The sequence below is a fragment of the Mobula hypostoma genome, chromosome 8 (genome assembly GCF_963921235.1).
Source record: "Mobula hypostoma chromosome 8, sMobHyp1.1, whole genome shotgun sequence".
NCBI classification, from domain to species: Eukaryota; Metazoa; Chordata; class Chondrichthyes; order Myliobatiformes; family Myliobatidae; genus Mobula; species Mobula hypostoma.
The window spans coordinates 118,694,323-118,710,982 of NC_086104.1; the positions used below are offsets into that span (position 1 = coordinate 118,694,323).

General features: G+C 50.2%; 1 protein-coding gene across 2 annotated transcripts in view; it reads left to right on the forward strand.

The window, feature by feature from the left end:
• Positions 1 to 3,387: 3,387 nt before the first annotated feature.
• The window catches only part of bcl3 (BCL3 transcription coactivator), a 58,447-nt gene continuing 45,174 nt past the window's right edge, over positions 3,388 to 16,660 (forward strand). Inside the window, exons 1-2 of one of the 2 annotated variants that reach the window (XM_063055223.1) lie at positions 3,388 to 4,200; positions 7,197 to 7,371. In XM_063055223.1, the coding sequence (XP_062911293.1) occupies positions 3,894 to 4,200; positions 7,197 to 7,371 (482 nt within the window). In that variant the 5' untranslated portion in view covers positions 3,388 to 3,893. The remainder of the gene's footprint in view (positions 4,201 to 7,196; positions 7,372 to 16,660) is intronic. The other variant, XM_063055222.1, reaches the window with a different exon arrangement.

Consider the following 16,660-nt stretch of genomic DNA (forward strand, 5'->3'; position numbering starts at 1 on the left):
TTGAAGGCCCCTCTTCCGAGGATATATTCGTGCCCGGCTGTCCTTGGAGAGAGAACATTGGGTCGCAATGGGTACAGGAGGGGATTTCTGGGAGTGGAGAGCCTCCCAGGGAATTGACTGTTTTATAGATGGTGGTGATCATATTTTAATTTGAATTATTCACTGTCTTGTAAATGCTGAATGTTTGCACTTTGTGTATTTGTTGTGTAAGTAAACTTTTATAGCTCTGTTTAAAAAATCTCCTGTCTGTGTGTGTGTGTGTGTGTGTGTATAAGGGACCCAGCTGCCATGCACCTTATTGAACACAGAACCATCACCTTTGATGGTTCTCAGCAGTCATACCTCATATCCCATCTCCCTTTCTTTCATTAACACTGGGCTGTGTTGAACTGTGAAAATTTCACAGGCTGCTGATGTTTCTTTGGAAATTGTTGATCCTTTTGCCTAACACTGTTGGTAATCTCTCCAGATAAGCAGGGTTGGTCTGACCTCCCACCATTAGCTTAATGGCACATACATAAAAAACCCTGTACTGATTCTTTTTAAGTATTTGCATTTAATGGTGTAACTGCTGTGTCTTTCAGTGGTAGCTTCTCAGTCTGTCAGAGGAACCTCAAAGCTTCACAAGTTTCCATTCCAGGTTTATTGTCATACACATGCATGTCCATGTTTGCACAGTGCAATGAAAAACTTACTTGTAGCAGCATCACACATCAAAGTTGCTGGTGAACGCAGCAGGCCAGGCAGCATCTATAGGAAGAGGCGTCCTGACGAAGGGTCTCGGCCTGAAACGTCGACTGCGCCTCTTCCTATAGATGCTGCCTGGCCTGCTGCGTTCACCAGCAACTTTGATGTGTGTTGCTTGAATTTCCAGCACCTGCAGAATTCCTGTTGTTTGTAGCAGCATCATCTATTTAGCATTTACAGGAAAGAAAACAATAATTGTGCACAGCTTTTACAGGGAAGAGCACAGAGTAAAAGATCAAGATGTATTCTACTGCAAAATAGTCACTGTTTTGCTGTTCTGAGGTAGTGACTGGGGTTGTGCCGGATGGTTCAGGAACTGAATGGTTGAAGGGAAGCTGCTGTTCCTGAACCTGGTGATGTGGGAATTCAGGCTTCTGTACCTCCTGCCTGATGGGAGCTGTGAGAAGGTGGCACGGCCCGGATGGTGGGAATCTTTGATCAATAAGAATCAGGTTAGGTATCACTGATAGCCGCTTACACTACGTAACCGCTTTGTTGAGCGCCTTCCTCCGTCTGCAACAGGGAGGATTCCCTAGTGGTTAACCATCTTAATCCCTATCCCTATTCCCATTCTGACATGTTGGTACCTGGCCTCCTCTACGTCCATGATAAGGGCACTCAGGTTGGAGGAGCAACGCCTCATATCCCGTCTGATGGCAGGAACATCAATATCTCTGACTTTTACCCTGCCCTTCTCTCCTTTTTCCATTTCCCATTCTGGCTCCCTTCAAACCCCTTCTCTTCCCCTCACCTCCCTCCAGTTCCCCTCCTCCTTCCCTTTCTCCTATGATCCACGTTGCTCTCCTATCAGATTCCTTCTTCTTCAGCCCGTTACCTTTTCCACCTAACATCTCTCAGCTTCTTACTTCACCTCACCCACCTTCCTGTCACCTGCCAGCTTCTCATTGCTACCATGAGGGAGGAAGTACAGGAGCCTGAAGACACACACTCAGCTTCTTCCTCTCTACCATCAGATTTCAGATCAGACAATGAATCCATGAACACTACCTCACTGTTTCTACTTGTTTCTTTAGCAGCTAGCAGTAATTTTATGTCCCGCACTGTACTGCTGCCACAAAACGACAAACGTCATGACATCAGTGGCAGTAAACCTGATTCTGATTCATGCCCCTCAGTCTCCACTGCTGTGGGAAAACAGGCCCAGTCGGGCTCAGTTTCCCCGTAACAGAAGGCCACATTTTGGAAATGTCCTCTGCAACCACATCCTTCCTATAGTGAGGTGACCAGGAGTCCGGCTGCAGGGCGACCATTGTGCTGTAACTTTGAAATGGAGGGTGGGGGTGGGGGTGCAGCAGTGAGAGCGAAAGGGTGATTGAAAGAGAGAGAGAAAAAATTAGGTAAGAGTGGAAGAGAGAAAGAAGAGAAGGAGAGGTAGACAGACGGTAGAGCCGAAGACAGGGGTTAATTCCCGGTGCAGACAGAGATGATGGGGTTGGAACAGAATCATTCCCGAAGCAGACTGATTGTTGTGTCGTCTGGCCAGTAGGGGGCGAGAGTCACCATCTGCAGGAGCTACATTAACCCCGTGTATACCGGCTCACTACCGCACTGACGTTCCGCACTCATTTCTCACCACCCCATCGCCTATCCCGTCTCTCTGCTTAACCCTCTCTACCCTGCGTTATTTTCTTTCCCCATCTTCCACTCTCCGTTTCCTCACTTCCCCTCTTCTCCCTTTCCCACTGTCACCCACTCCCCAACTACCTCTCTCCTCCCTTTCCCACATTCCGCTTCTCTCCCCAACCCTTCTTCTCCATCTCCCACTATCCCCCTCTCTCCCCACTTCCCCTCTCCCCTCTCTACCCCTCCGCACTCTCCGTTGGCTACGTTCTGTCAGTGGGGGAGGACAGAGGAAGCGATGCTGCACAGCCTGAAATGACACCCCCCACCTCAAAAACAACACGCCACACAAGATGCGTGCATCACCCTGGGGTAACCCCCTCTCTGGTGAACAGGTGGCCCTCTGCTTCTTAACAGTGAAAGCGGGGAAGGGTTTCACTGGATCAGTTTAATTGCGAGCATGGAGCTTTGAGATTGCCTAGAACACAGAGAGGGGCCGAACGGTTATTCCTCCCTCCCTCCCACCTACCCTCATGTCTCCCTTTCTCCGTGTCTCCCTTTCTCCATCCCACCCTCCCTTCCTCACTCCCCTCCCTCACCTCTTCTCTCTCTCTCTCACTTCCTCCTTCATTCTCACTCCCTCGCCTCGCTCCCTCTCCCCCCTCCAGCACCTCTTCCCTCCCTCCCTCCCTCCCTCCCTTTAACCCTTCTCCCTTCCTCCCTCCCTTTATCCCTTCTCCCTTCCCACCCTTTTTCCAAACCCCTCATACCCGTCCCTTCCCACCACTCTCCCTCCTTCTCCTTCGCCTCCATCCCCATCTCCTCCCTCTCCTACTTCCCTTCCCCCTCCTCCCTCTCTGCTCCCCTTCACTCCCCCTCCTCCGCTCCCCGCCTGCTTCCATTCCTTTCCCTCCCTTCCCTTCCTTTACCCCTCCCTTTCCTCTCCGCTCCCTCCTGTCTTCTCTCCTCTCCCCTTCCTCACCCCCGACTCCACCTCCCTCCCCGAAGTTTCGGACGAGATCCGCCCGACTCAGCTCTTGCAGCCAATGATTAGTCGGATCTTGCGGGGAAGTCCCGATCTGCCGACCCGGCCTCTCCCGCTCACAGCGGCTTCCGATTCACACTCCGCCCCTCTGTGTGTGTGTGTGTGTGTGTGTGTGTGTGTGTGTGTGTATGTATGTGTGTGTGTAAGAGAGAGAGAACGAAAGAGAGATAGAGAGAAATAGTGATAGAGATAGAGTGCATATATGCGATAGAGGAGTGTGTATGTGTAGCGACAGTTGAGTGTGTGTACGTGCGACAAGAGTGTGCCCCGAACTCTCTCGTACGTGTGAGTGTGAGAACCGGTCCCACAGCGAGTGTGCAACTCTCTCGTCTCAGCTCCAGTGAGGGATCGCTCCTGTGCTGCTGCAGAGACAGGGAGGGAGCGAGAACCGAGTCCGACCCTCCCATCGCTCCTGTCCCACCACAGCTGACCACAGCTGGGGGAGCCTCCCCGCCCCGGAGCCAGTGATGTTGGTCGTGCGTTGAGGGATCGCTCCCTCCCGGGGACGGGACCCCTCCCCATGAAGCTGGAAGAGCCGGGGATGGAGGAGCGGACCCACACCGCCCCTCTGGACCTCAGGACGCAGCGGGGGGTCTGGGGGTGCGGACCCCCTCCCGAGGGGAGACCCCCTCCAGCCAAGAAGGAGCGCTCCAGTCTCTCCCTGCCCCCCCGCAAGAGGCCCTACCCGCGGGAGGGGGGTCGCTCGGAGATTCTCCCAGGGGGATCGTGCAGAGGGGAGGAGGTGTCCAGCTGCCCCCTCCCTACATCCCCCTACCTGGAGCGCCTGTACCTGCCCTTCGGACTGACACACCCGCCCTACATTCCAGGTGAGTCCTCGCCTGAAAACCCCCAACCATGGGGTGAGGAAGAGGAAGGGGTGTGGATCGAGATGGAGTAGGGTTTGTGGGGAGTGTAACAAGACGGTGGGTACAGTGCATGAGGAATGAAGTCCATGGCAAATGGGGGAGAAGGTGGTGCAGGATATGTGGAGAGAGGCTTTGGGGAGTGGGACAAAGGGCAAGGGTCAGTGGGGAAATGGGAAGGGGGTGGAGATTCCATGGGGAATGGGGAAAGCAGGGAGCCGAGCGAGCGTGGGAGAGTACAACGTAGGGGTGCGTTGGGAACGGGGCGTCCAGATTCCACACCACCCAAATAGTTAGATGTGAGCTCCCAACAGCTGGAGGGTAAGGGGAGTGGAGGGGGTGGGCGATTCACTGTGTATCTGTGTGGGTCAATTTCTGTGTATGAATATCTGTGTGTCCATGTGCATCTGTTTTGTGTGTTATTGTGTTCTTACTGACACACACAGACAGACACACACACACACACAAACACCCCACCACACACACAGAGTCACACAAACACCCCACATACATGCAGACACATAAACACGCACCACACACACAAACACTCAGCCCCACACACCCACACTCACATAAACACCCCACCACACATGCACAAACATACAAATGCCCCCCACACACTCACACAAACACCCCACACACACTCACACAAACATATTCCCACACACGTGCACACACATACAAACACAGCACACACACTCAAACAGCCTCCCACACAGATCCGCACAAACACCCACGCACACTCACACAAGCATACCCCCACACACACACGCACACAAATACCCACCACACACACAAAATCTCATACTCACAGACACATACACCATATTTACATGCACACCACCGTAAAATCTCACACGTGCACGCGCGCGCACACACACACGTAGACATGAATGCACACACACACAATCTCACACGCTAAGTTTCACCGTTACACAAACATATACACACGCATACACATACTTAGAATCTCACACACACTTGCTCTCACAGATGTGAGGGAGAGAGCTGGAGCAAACGTGAGGGTGAGGAGTGACCCAAGGAGAGAGTGGCAAGGAGAGGGTGAAGAGTGACCCAGCGGGAGGGTGATTTGACAAGCCTGCCTCAACAAGGATAGCAAAAGGTCATCAGGTTGGACAGGGCATCTTGTTGAGGGACAGACTGGATTCCACTGGGTCGCACTGCATGCCCTATGTATGCCAAAGGAAGCAGGAACACCATCCACAAACCTGTAGAGTGTTGGGAGTGGGTCAGAGGGGGAGGAATGAGGGCAAATGGGGGTTTGACTCCTGGGGAAACTCGACCCCAGAGCAGCAGCATTACTGCGGGAATGTGGGAATCACAACCATGATCTGAACCACAAACCCCTCAGGCATCTGCCTGGGAATTCTGTCAGAGGTGGGTGTCCAACACCAGAAACAGAGGGATGTCAGTGTAATGTCAAAAACATTTCCCTCCCTCCTGACCGCCGTCCTACAATGCGGCGCTCCCTCCTGACCGTCCCTCTCTCGGTGCAGCCTCCCTCCTCAAGGCCCCTCCCATGGTGCTGTGCTCCCTCCTCACCACCCCTCCCACTGAATCGCCACTCCTCCCAAAGGTTGCTTGTGTGTGCTGAAGGGGGATTTTCCACCACTGAATGATACCCACCACCTGTGACCAGGAGTGGCTGGAGGTGAACCATCCCCACAGGGGCTCACAAATTCCCCTAATGTTCCCTGCCTGCAGATACTGTCTGGCCCATGGAGACCAGCATCGACCTCATCACACAGGGCTCTTAGACCAGAAAATCACTCTCAGCAACTCCTGCACAGCCTGCTTCAGAGCGAAGCTCCCTCTACTCCGTCCTGTCACACACTCCCAGGCTCAGGTACAGAGTGAGACTCCACCTGCACCATCCCATCACAGACTCCCGGGCTCAGACTGAAGGTCTCTCCAGTCACACGCTCCAGGTTCAGACACTGAGTAAAGCTCCCTCCACATGGTCCTCACTAGATTGGTTCCAGAGGACTGGAATATTGCGAATGTCTCTCTACTCTTTAAGAAGTGAGAGACTGGAATATAAGAGCAAAGAAGTCAGATTGGTGCTTTATAAAGCATTGGTCACACCACACTTGGTGTACTGTGAGCAGTTTTGGGCCCCTTATCTAAAAAAAGATGCGCCGTTATTGGAGAAAGCCCAGAGGAGGTTCACGAGAATGATTCTAGGAAGGAAAGGGTTAACATACAAGGATCTGCACCTGTACCCACTGGAATTTAGAAGAATGAGACCTATCTGATATTGAATGGCCTAGGAGGTAGAGAGGGGATGTTTCCTATAGTGGGAGAGTCTTGGGTCAGAGGGCACAGCTTCAAAATAAAGGGACATCCATTTAGAATGGGGATAAGTAGGAATTTCTTTAGCCACAGGGTATTGATTCTGTGGAATTCACTGCTCTGGATGAATGTTGAGGACATTAAGTATATTTCAAGCAGAGGTTCATTGGTTCTTGGTTAGTCAGAGCATCAAACGCTACCAGGAGAAGACAGGAGAATGGGGTTGACTGGGATAGAGCAGAGCAGACTCGAAAGGCCAAGTGGCCTATTTCTGCTCATGTATCTTGTGGTTTTATGGTAACACACTCCCAGGGTCTACACAGAGAGAAGCTCACTCCACACCCTTCCATCACACATTCGTGGGGTCAGATACAGGGTGAAACTCCCAACACTCCATCCCATCACTCACTCCCAGCAATCTTCACTGGAACAGGAGATTGCACAGTTAGAACTGAACGGACAGGATTATGCTGTGGATTGGTATCATATAGTGCCTTTATTGGAGCTGACGTGCATGAGGTGGGTGCTGTGTCAGTACACAGGAGGATCCTCGTTTCAGTAGGTGTGAGGGTGAGGGTTTACAACAGGGTGTGACTGATCTCTCTCTCTCTCTCCTATCATTCTCTTCCCCCTCACCCTCGACCCAGCTGCCTACTACCCCGCACAGTTACCCATCTGCCCCCTACCCACACACCCACCCCTCACCGTCAGTGGCCTGGCTGGTCTCCACCCTCCCACCTGTTCCCTCCTCCTCCACCCGCAGGGCGACCCCCTGGCTTCGGACATCGCCGTGGCAACACGCCAGGACGAGGACGGTGATACGTAAGTCAGTGTGAGCGCCGTTGGTGGGGGGAGGTAGCAGAGGGAGAGAGTGGTGTGAGGGGAGTGAGGTAAAGAGGAGAGAGGAGGGAGGGTGAGGGGAATGAGGTGGAGAGGGAGTGAGGGGTGAGGGGAGGGTGAATGAGAGGTAGGGAGGGAGGGGAGGGAAGAGGAGTGGAGATGGGAAGGTTGTGTTTTGAGAAGTAAGCTCATGTGTCTAGGGGGAGAGTTTGGGGGTGGGAAGAGGATGGAGGTAGAACTATCTGCCTCAATCACTCCCCACCCCTGTGTACCTAACCCAAACAGGGTCTGTGTAGTTTGCCTGTACTAGTGGGGAGGGACCAAGAGGGTGGTGTGACAGAGGACCGAGGGGAGGGGTATGAGGGATGCATTCTGCCCTGCTATTCCCCACAGCTCAGGGGGTGTGTAGTTTGTCAGAAGTCAGTGGAAGACAGTGAGGGTGCTGGTAGGGGGAGATGGGGTGGGTAATGTAGAGGTAAGTACACCCTCCCCATTTGCCTACTGTTTAGGGGGTGTCATTTGCCTGCTTTCTTGCTCAAACCCTGTCCCCTGCCCTGCTCTGCCCCTCGTTTGAGGGGAAGCACCGTCTCCTTCCTGTCCCACACCGCAGCGACACACAGCCCTACCACACCGGGCCCTCTCAGCATCCCTGACATCAAACCTTTTGCAGATTAACCATTTCCTGACTGTCTGTGGTCTGCTCTTACCCGAAATGGTGAGGTTTCGTTCACCCTGTGAGAGCTCACTCCACAACGTCGCTTCCTGCCACTCTCTCTCTTTCTCCTCCACCCTTCTCTCTGTTTATCTCCTCTTTTTCTCATCTTTCTCTCCTACCTACACTACTCTCTCTCAACTAAAATCACCGCTCTATGTCCCCCCTCTGTGTTCCCTATCTGTTTGCCCCCCTCTGCGAGCCCCATTTCCTCCCTCTTTCTCCCACTTTTATCCCCCCCAGGCCCCCGTCTGTGCCCCCTGTCACCCCCCCTTTATGTCCCCCTCTGTGCCCCCCTGTGTTTCCCACCTCTGTCCCCTGTCTGCCCCCATTTGAGTCCCCCATCAATGTCACCCCCCAGTGTTCCCTCCTCTTTGTTCTCCCCCTCTATGTCCCCACTCTCCCCCCTTTGTGTTCCCCTCCCCATGTCCCCACTCTGTCTCCCCCCCCCCGCAACAATCTGCTAGAGGAATTCAGTGGCTCAAGCAGCACTGGGGATGGTGGGGGGGCGGGGGAAGAATCTGGAATTGCCAATATTTTGGATTTGTTGTGTTTGATGTTGAGGGATAATGCAGAGAGACACCCAGACACCAGCCTTGCAGGATATTCAACCAAGCTTTATTGGCATACCTGCTTGTACAGCATGTGAACTCCTCCAATGTGGGAGCAGTTAACTGAATGGCATAGGGATAACACTATTAGCTAATACAACAATTCCCCTTCTTGGAAAAAAAAAGGAAAAATTGGGTAGCTACTTCTTGTTCATAGAACTGTATTGAAATTATAGTGACTGAAATTGAGCGATTCAGTTCACATTACCCAAAAACGCAAAAAGGAATTGCCAACATTATAACTGTGGGTACTGTGGACTGCTTGTCTGAAGTCTGAAGTCGTAGTCTTTAGCAAAGGCTTTGAATTCTGAGCAGCTGAAGGGTGGACCGTTATCTGTCACCAGTGTCTCAAGTATTCTATGATGAGTGAACGCAGTTTTCAGGTGCTGTGTAACTGCTGCTGAGAATGTAGAGGACAGCTTGGACATCTCAGTATTCTGTGAGCAGTAATCCACAGTGAGAAGACATTTGTCTTTTTCAGCTCGAAAATGGCTTTGTTTTCTCTGCCAAATGTGGAAAGAATTTTCCCAGCTGGCTTACTATCACAAGGAAACTGTGGATCTGTGATACATTCGTAGGTTGTTCCACATGGACACACCTCACAGTAGAGGGCTGTCCTTTTAGAATGGACATGAGGAAGGATTTCTTTAGCCAGAGGGTGTTGAATCTGTGGAATTCTTTACCACAGGCCGCTAGCGGTGAAAGCCAAGTCTTTATGTATATTTAAGGCAGAGGTTGATAGAGTTGTCCAACTTCCGGTAATTCCCTCCCCCTCCCTTCCCCTATCCCTATTTCACTCTGCCCCCTCCCCCAGCTGCTTATCACCTCCCTCATGGTTCCGCCTCCTTCTACTACCCATTGTGTTTTCCCCTATTCCTTCTTCACCTTTCCTGCCTATCCCCTCCCTGCTTCCACTCCCCCACCCCTTGATCTTTCCCCTTACTGGTTTTTCACCTGGAACCTACCAGCCTTCTCCTTCCCACCCTCCACTCAACCTTCTTTATAGGGCCTCTGCCCCCTCCCTCTACAGTCCTGACAAAGGATTCCGGCCTGAAACATTGACTGATCGTTTCCACGGATGCTGCCCAACCTGCTGAGTTCTTCCAGCGTGTTGTGAGTGTTGCTTTGACCCCAGTATCTGAAGAGTATTTTGTGTTGTTGATAGATTCTTGATTGGTCAGGGATGCAGGAGATTGAGGCTGAGAGGAAAATTGGATCAGCCATGATGAAATGACGGAGCAGACTCGATGGACAAAATGGCCTAATTCTGCTTCCATATCTTACGTTCTGAACTCCTGTCAGTTTGTCTGAATCTAGTTGCACTCTGAGGACAGTTGGTGGCCTAAGAGCTTCACTTCCAGCTTTGCAAATTCTCATTTCATTTTGTTCAGGGTGATCTCAGTCAGTTTCATTTTCTCAAAGGCCGCTTCCACTCTTTTGTCATGGTCCTCACTTGAGCCTCTGAAGATGAGTAGATTGTCCAGACCCTCCTAAATTTGGTCATACTCATCGGAAAGAGTTCAAGGGCTGGTGAGATGCCAAAAGGGAGTTTCTTGAAGGCATAGCATCCATATGGTGTGATAATGGTTGTGGGCTTCTGTGACTCAGGGGCTAAATGGATCTGCCAGAACCCTGAGTTTGTATCTAGTTTGGTGAAGAACTTTGCTCCATCCAGCGTACCAAATATGTGCTTAACAGAGGGCAGAATAACCTTCTCCTGCATCACCACATTATTCAGTTTTGTCAGATCAACACAGATCCTAACCATGCCATTTGCTTGGGAACAGGAAAAATGCCCGCACACCAGTCAGTAAGTTCATTCACTCTAGTTATGATGTCAAGCACCTCCATTCTCTGTAGTTCAGCTTTGACTTTGTTCATGAATTGGATCGGTTTATGCCTCACTGTGGTCACAGAGTAGGCCTCAGTTGCATAATGTATTCTTCTTTCAGTACCCTCAGGCCTGTGAAAAACTCCGGGTACTTCTTCTGCCACTGAGCATTGTTCAGCAAATCTAACCTTGTAATGAGGTTCAGCTTCTCGACGGCATGTTGTCCCATTAGTGGTGAGAAGATAGATATCCTCTTTTAACCGGTTCTCATTTTTACAGATGGAAGTATTGAATATACCTTTCACATTGAGTTTATTTTTCCCTGGCCTCATGGGCATTTTCTTTGTTGGGTTTCATCAGTTTTGTGAACAGATATTTGGGATGGCTGTGACATCTGCCCCAGTGTCCATTTTGAACACCACTGCTCATTTTGCAACTGAACTATAGTTGTCTATATAGTTGCCTTGTCTATTTGAATCTGGATCCCCAAGGAAAGCTCTCTCTTTGTCTGAATCTTCTTTGGTCTCCTGAAGATCTGTTTTTGAGTGACATTTGCTTTTATGATCGCCAACTCAATTGCATTGCTGGCATTTTACTTCTTTTGCTGGACAGAGCTCTTTGACATGGAATGGGGACTTGTTGCATCTCCTGCAGTTGGACATTTTACCTGCTCTTTGTTTTGCTTGACTGTTCTGTTTGAACTGAGGTCTATTGTACCTCTTTTTCTCATCTTTCTGATTGCACCTTGTTTCCCCTGATCTACCAGCTTTGGCTTTCTTGTGAACTATTCTTTGATTTTGATTTTGTTCTACACCTTTTCCTGAGCACGTCGGACCTAATCCACCCATAATGCCATCTGTTTTGTCACCCGTGCAGTATATCAGTGTGTTTACTTGATGCTCTTCTGAAGCCTGAGTGAGATTGCTTGCAACCCTAAATCTCTCAAAGTGTCTGAGTCATCCCTCAAAGTATCTGAGTCATCCCTCAAAGTCCCCTGGTTTAGAGAAATCAGCTGTCTCAGGGGGCTTTATTAGGTGAGTAGCTGCAGGTACTGCTGTCATTTACTCCATTTTCCTGTTTGTCTGTCTATTCATTATTTTATTTTTTTGGACTACAAAAGATTTCTTTTCTCCCCCTGAGAGACTTGACTAATTTCTCTGACTTCTCTGCTATATCTGTGCCTTTGTGCACTTCCCAGACGGGGAAGTTTCATCTTTTCATCTTTTGGATGTAGCTCAAAGGCATTGCCCAACAACCCTGGCTATTTCTTAGATCAGCCTTAACAAAATAAGTCTCTGCCTATTTTTCACAGATGAACAAGAACAGTCTTACTGTAGATTATTTCTTGTTGGGGATCTTACTTGGTCTGTAGCCCCAATTCATCAACGATCAACCACTTCTGACACCATGTTGTATTTGATACTGAGGCATAGTGCAGAGCACACCAGGAGACCAGTATGCAGGATACGCTACTGAACTTTACTGACAATTCTGGTTCTACAGTGTGAACTCCTCCCATATGGGAGTGGCTAACTGATTGGCATTGGAATAACAGTGCTGACTACCACAACAAATTCCCGCTGCAGAACAATTGATTCTCCATACTCTCCTTCCCTTTCTCCCGTGGTCCACTGTCTTTTCCTATCAGTATTCTCCTTCTTCAGCCCTTCACCTTTTCCACTTGTCACCTCCCAGTTTCTTAATTTATCCCCTTTCACCCGCTCACCAATCTTCCACCTCACCTGTTCACACCGATCACATGCTAAGTTGTACTCTGCCCCTTCACCTCAAATTCTTATTCTGGCTTCTGCCCCCTTCCTTTCCAGTCCTGATAAAGGCTCTCGACAAGAAGCATAAACTGCTTCTCCTCCTCCATAGATGCTGCCTGACTTGCTTTCTCCAGCATTTTGTGTGTGTTGCTCTGTATTTCCAGCATCTGCAGGATCTCTTGTCTCTCTCGCTCTCTCTCTCTCTCTCTCTATCACACTTTCTCGCTGAGACACCCTCAGTATCTCACCGCGCACTCACCTGTCCCCGCCTTCCCCCAACTCCCGGCAATTCTGTCCCCTCTATGCATCTTTCTCTGTCTCCCCTTTCCCTCTCTCCTCTTCTTTCCCTTTTCATTCTCTCTGTTCTTCACTGCTCAATCCCACTCTACACTAATGTTCCCCATAAGCCCTTACCCCCACCTTCCACATTCACACTGATTCTCCCCACATTCTACGACCACTGAGGAGTCATTTCACTGAGGCCAATTAATCCACCCTCCCCACATGTTTTTGAGATGTCGGGTGGAGAAAGAACTGAAGCCCATGGGCAAAACTCACAGGGAGATCATGCAAACTCCACACAGAGAGTGCCGGAGGTGATCATATCCTATTCTCTGGGGCTGTGAGCCTGCTACACTACCCACTATGCACTAGGGCACCTCAGGTTTTTAAATGTATCATTAATGTCACTCTGGTGAACTCTCCCCTCTCTCTACCCCATCATATCCACTTCCCATTTAACTCCACCGATCTCTCGTCTCTCCTCCTCATTTCCCTCCCCCCTTCTCAGCTCATTCCCAAATCTCCCCTGTCTCCATCCTATCTCACCCCTCTTATCTCACTCCCCATCCTTCCTCCCTCTTCCCATCTCACTTCTACAATCACCTTCTGTCCACCCATCTCACTCTCCAATCTCTCCTGTCTCCAACCCATCTCATTCCCCCAGTCTCCCAACTCTCAACTCCATCTCACTCTCCCAATCTCCCCTCTTTAGAACCCCATTTCACCCCTTTCCATCTCACTTGCCCAATCTCTTCTCGCTCCACTGCATTTCTCCGCTTCCTATCTCACTTCCACAATCTCCCCTCTCTCCACCCCATCTCTCTCCCCATCACTCCCCCTTCCCATCCCTCCCCCTCCAATCTATTTGCTTCCCCATTCTCCCTCAGTCCCCATGCACCTGCCTCTCCTCCTCCCACCTGTACGTCTCCCTGTCTGATCCTTGCCCTACGCCCCCCACCCCCACGCCACCATTGCTGGGCATGTGCAGCCTGTCCCGGAGGGTAGATGTATCAGAGCGTGGTGAGTCAGTATCTCTACTGTTCTGTACAGCCAACATGCTGGTGCACAGCCAGGGTTGGAAGGAGGAGAGGATGGCCCCAGCCAAGCAGAATTGAACCATACAGTACCAGGAGGGGCTCGTCAGTCCATCGGGTCTGTACCAGCCATTGCACCTACCTCTCCCAGCTCTGTGTTCCTCTTGGCCCTGCTGCGCCTGATACCTGTCCTCTATAATATCACTGCACCACCTCATTAGGCATCTCCTTCCATGCACACAACACCTTTTCCTCAGCTCCCCTTTTAACCTTTCCCTCAAATCTCTGCCTTCTGGTTCTTGATTCCCCTGCCTGGGGACAAGATTGTGACCTCCCACCTTATCTCTGCCCCTCAGGGTTATATAAATTTCTATAAGGTCACGCCTCTGCCTCCTTCACTCCAGGGAAAAACAGTCCCAATCTGTCCAGCCTCTCCTTATAACTCAAGCCTTCCAGTCCTGGTAATAGCCTCGTGATTTTTTTTCTGAACCCTTTCCAACTTAACGACAGTCTTCCAGGTATCTTTGAAATGTGCCTGCTCCACCTCTTGGAGTATTGCATTCAATTCTGGTCTGCTCATTATAGGAAGGGTGTGGAATCTTTAGAGAGGGCGCAGAGGAGATTCACCAGGATGCTGCCTAGATTAGAGAACATGTCTTATGAGAAAATGTTGAGCAAGTCAGGGCTTTTCTCTTTGGAGTGGAGTCGGATCAGAGGTGGTGCGGGGTGACGTGTACAAGATGATAAGAGGCTAGGCAGAGTGGATAGCCAGGGACTTTTTCCCTCGAGAAGCAGTGGCTGATAACAGAAGGTACCATTTTAAAGTGATTGGAGGAAAGTTTAGTGGGAGATGTGCGAGGTAAGTTTTTACACAGAGAGTGGTTTGTGTGTGGAACATTCTGCCAGGGTTAGTGGTGGAAGAAGATACTTTGGGAATATTGGGACTCGGCACATGGATGAAAAAAATGGAGAGCCATGTGGGAAGGATTAGATTGATCTTAGAGTAACATAAAAAGCTGGCACAACATTGTGGCCTGAAGGGCTTATATTTTGCTGTAATATTTGCTGGTCTACTGCAATTTGACTGATAGCTGGCTCTAGGTTATCATCTCTGTCTGCGTGGAAAAATTTGCCCCATAGGCTCCTATTAAATCTCCCCCTTCTCACCTTAAAGCCGTGCCCTCTGGTTCTTAGTTCGCTGACCCTGGGGACAAAACTGTGACCACCCACCTTATCAACACCCCTCATGGCTTTGTAAACCTTTATAAGGGCACCTATTTGTCTCCTTCACTCAGGGAAAAGAGTCCCAGCCTGTCCAGTCTCTCCTTATAACTCAAGCCCTCCAGTTGGAGGAGAGAGTACCGGCCCAGCCCCCGTCGTCACTGGAGTGTACTGCGGATCCTGACCCAAAATGACCCCAGCCCTGACCCAACTTGACCCCAGCCCTGACCCAACTTGACCCCAACCCTGACCCTAACCCTTGATCGAGCCCCGATCCCACCTTCATACTAACCCTAACCTCTGACCCCAGCAGTCAGTGAGCAAATTACTTCCTTGCCTTCCCCTTTGTCCCAACGTTAAAGCATTGACCCTTGATCTCTGCACCAGTCGGATCAGTGATATTTCCTACAGTCCCATCCAGAGCAGCCTGGGTGCTCAGACCCCAGCAACTCCCTCCTCACCTCCACACCCTGGCTCCGGTACCTTCCCAGGATGTAAGCACAGAACTGGAAACCATCCTGTAGCCATGACAGTGGTCAGCCATGCCACTGGTCAAGCATTCTTATTGCCCAGCAGATGTGCTGAATGTCTAGCTGTGACCCACTCAAACTTCCCAGCAGGGTCATCACACCCCCTGTTACAGAGTACAGAGAAAGGTCCTTCAGGGCATTTGTGTCCATGCTCAACAAGATGCATATTCCAGCTAATGCCATTCCCCACCACTTGACCCACAGCTCACCAGATTTTACCATGCAGCTATCCACATACTCCATGAATCAGGTGACATGGTAGCATAGCGATTTGCACAGTACTTTTACAGCCCCACCGATCACCGATCAGAGTTCAATTCCAGCTGAGCATGTAAGGAGTTGGCACGTTCTATTCTCACCGCTGTCTTTGAGGCGTTTGTACATTCTATCCTCAATGCTGTTCATAAAGTGTTGCTACGTTCTCCCCCATTCGCTGTCTGTGAGGAATTTGTATTAGGAACCCAAACTGCTGTCTGTAATGAGTCTGTAAATTCTCCCCAAGTTGCTGTCTGTAAGGAGTTTGTATGTTCTCCCCCAACCTCCGTGTATAAGGATTTTCCAGCCCTAATCGTTGTCTGTGAGGAAATTGTATGTTCTCCCATAAATGCTGTCCTTAAGGAAATTGTATTTAGTCCCCTTAAGCACTTTTGTGAGGAGATTGTTTATTCTCCCCCAACCACTGTCTGGAGAGAGTTTTTACATTCTCCCCTAACCGTTGTCTGTAAGAATTCTGTCCGATCTCCCCTAACCCCTGTCCATAAGGTTCCTCTGTGTTCACCCCTAACCGCTGTCTGTCAGGAGTTTGTATGTTCACCCCTAACGGCAGTCCTTAAGGAGTCTGTAAATTCTCCCATAACCAAAGTCCTTAAGGAGTTTTTGTGGTCAGCCCTAACCACAGTCCTTAAGGTGTTTATACATTCTCCCCTAATCTCTCTACGTAAGGAATTTCTAAGTTCTCCCCCTGACCACAGAGTTTCCTTCAGGTGCTCTCGTTTCTTTCCACGCTCCCAGGGCATGCGAGTTCGGGTTACTGAGTTGTGGGCATGCCGTGTGGGTCCCAGAAGCCTGGCAACACTCGTGGGCTGCCCCCAGCACATCCTCAGACTTTTTTGGATCGTTTACACAAATGACAAATTTTACCTTATTTTTCAAATTTTTGACATCTACATGTGACAAACAAAGTTAATCTTTATCATTATTGAACATACCTGTCTGAACCACTGCCTCTGATAGCTGGCTCTATACATGCACCACCCACTGTGTAAGACATGACTCTTCAGC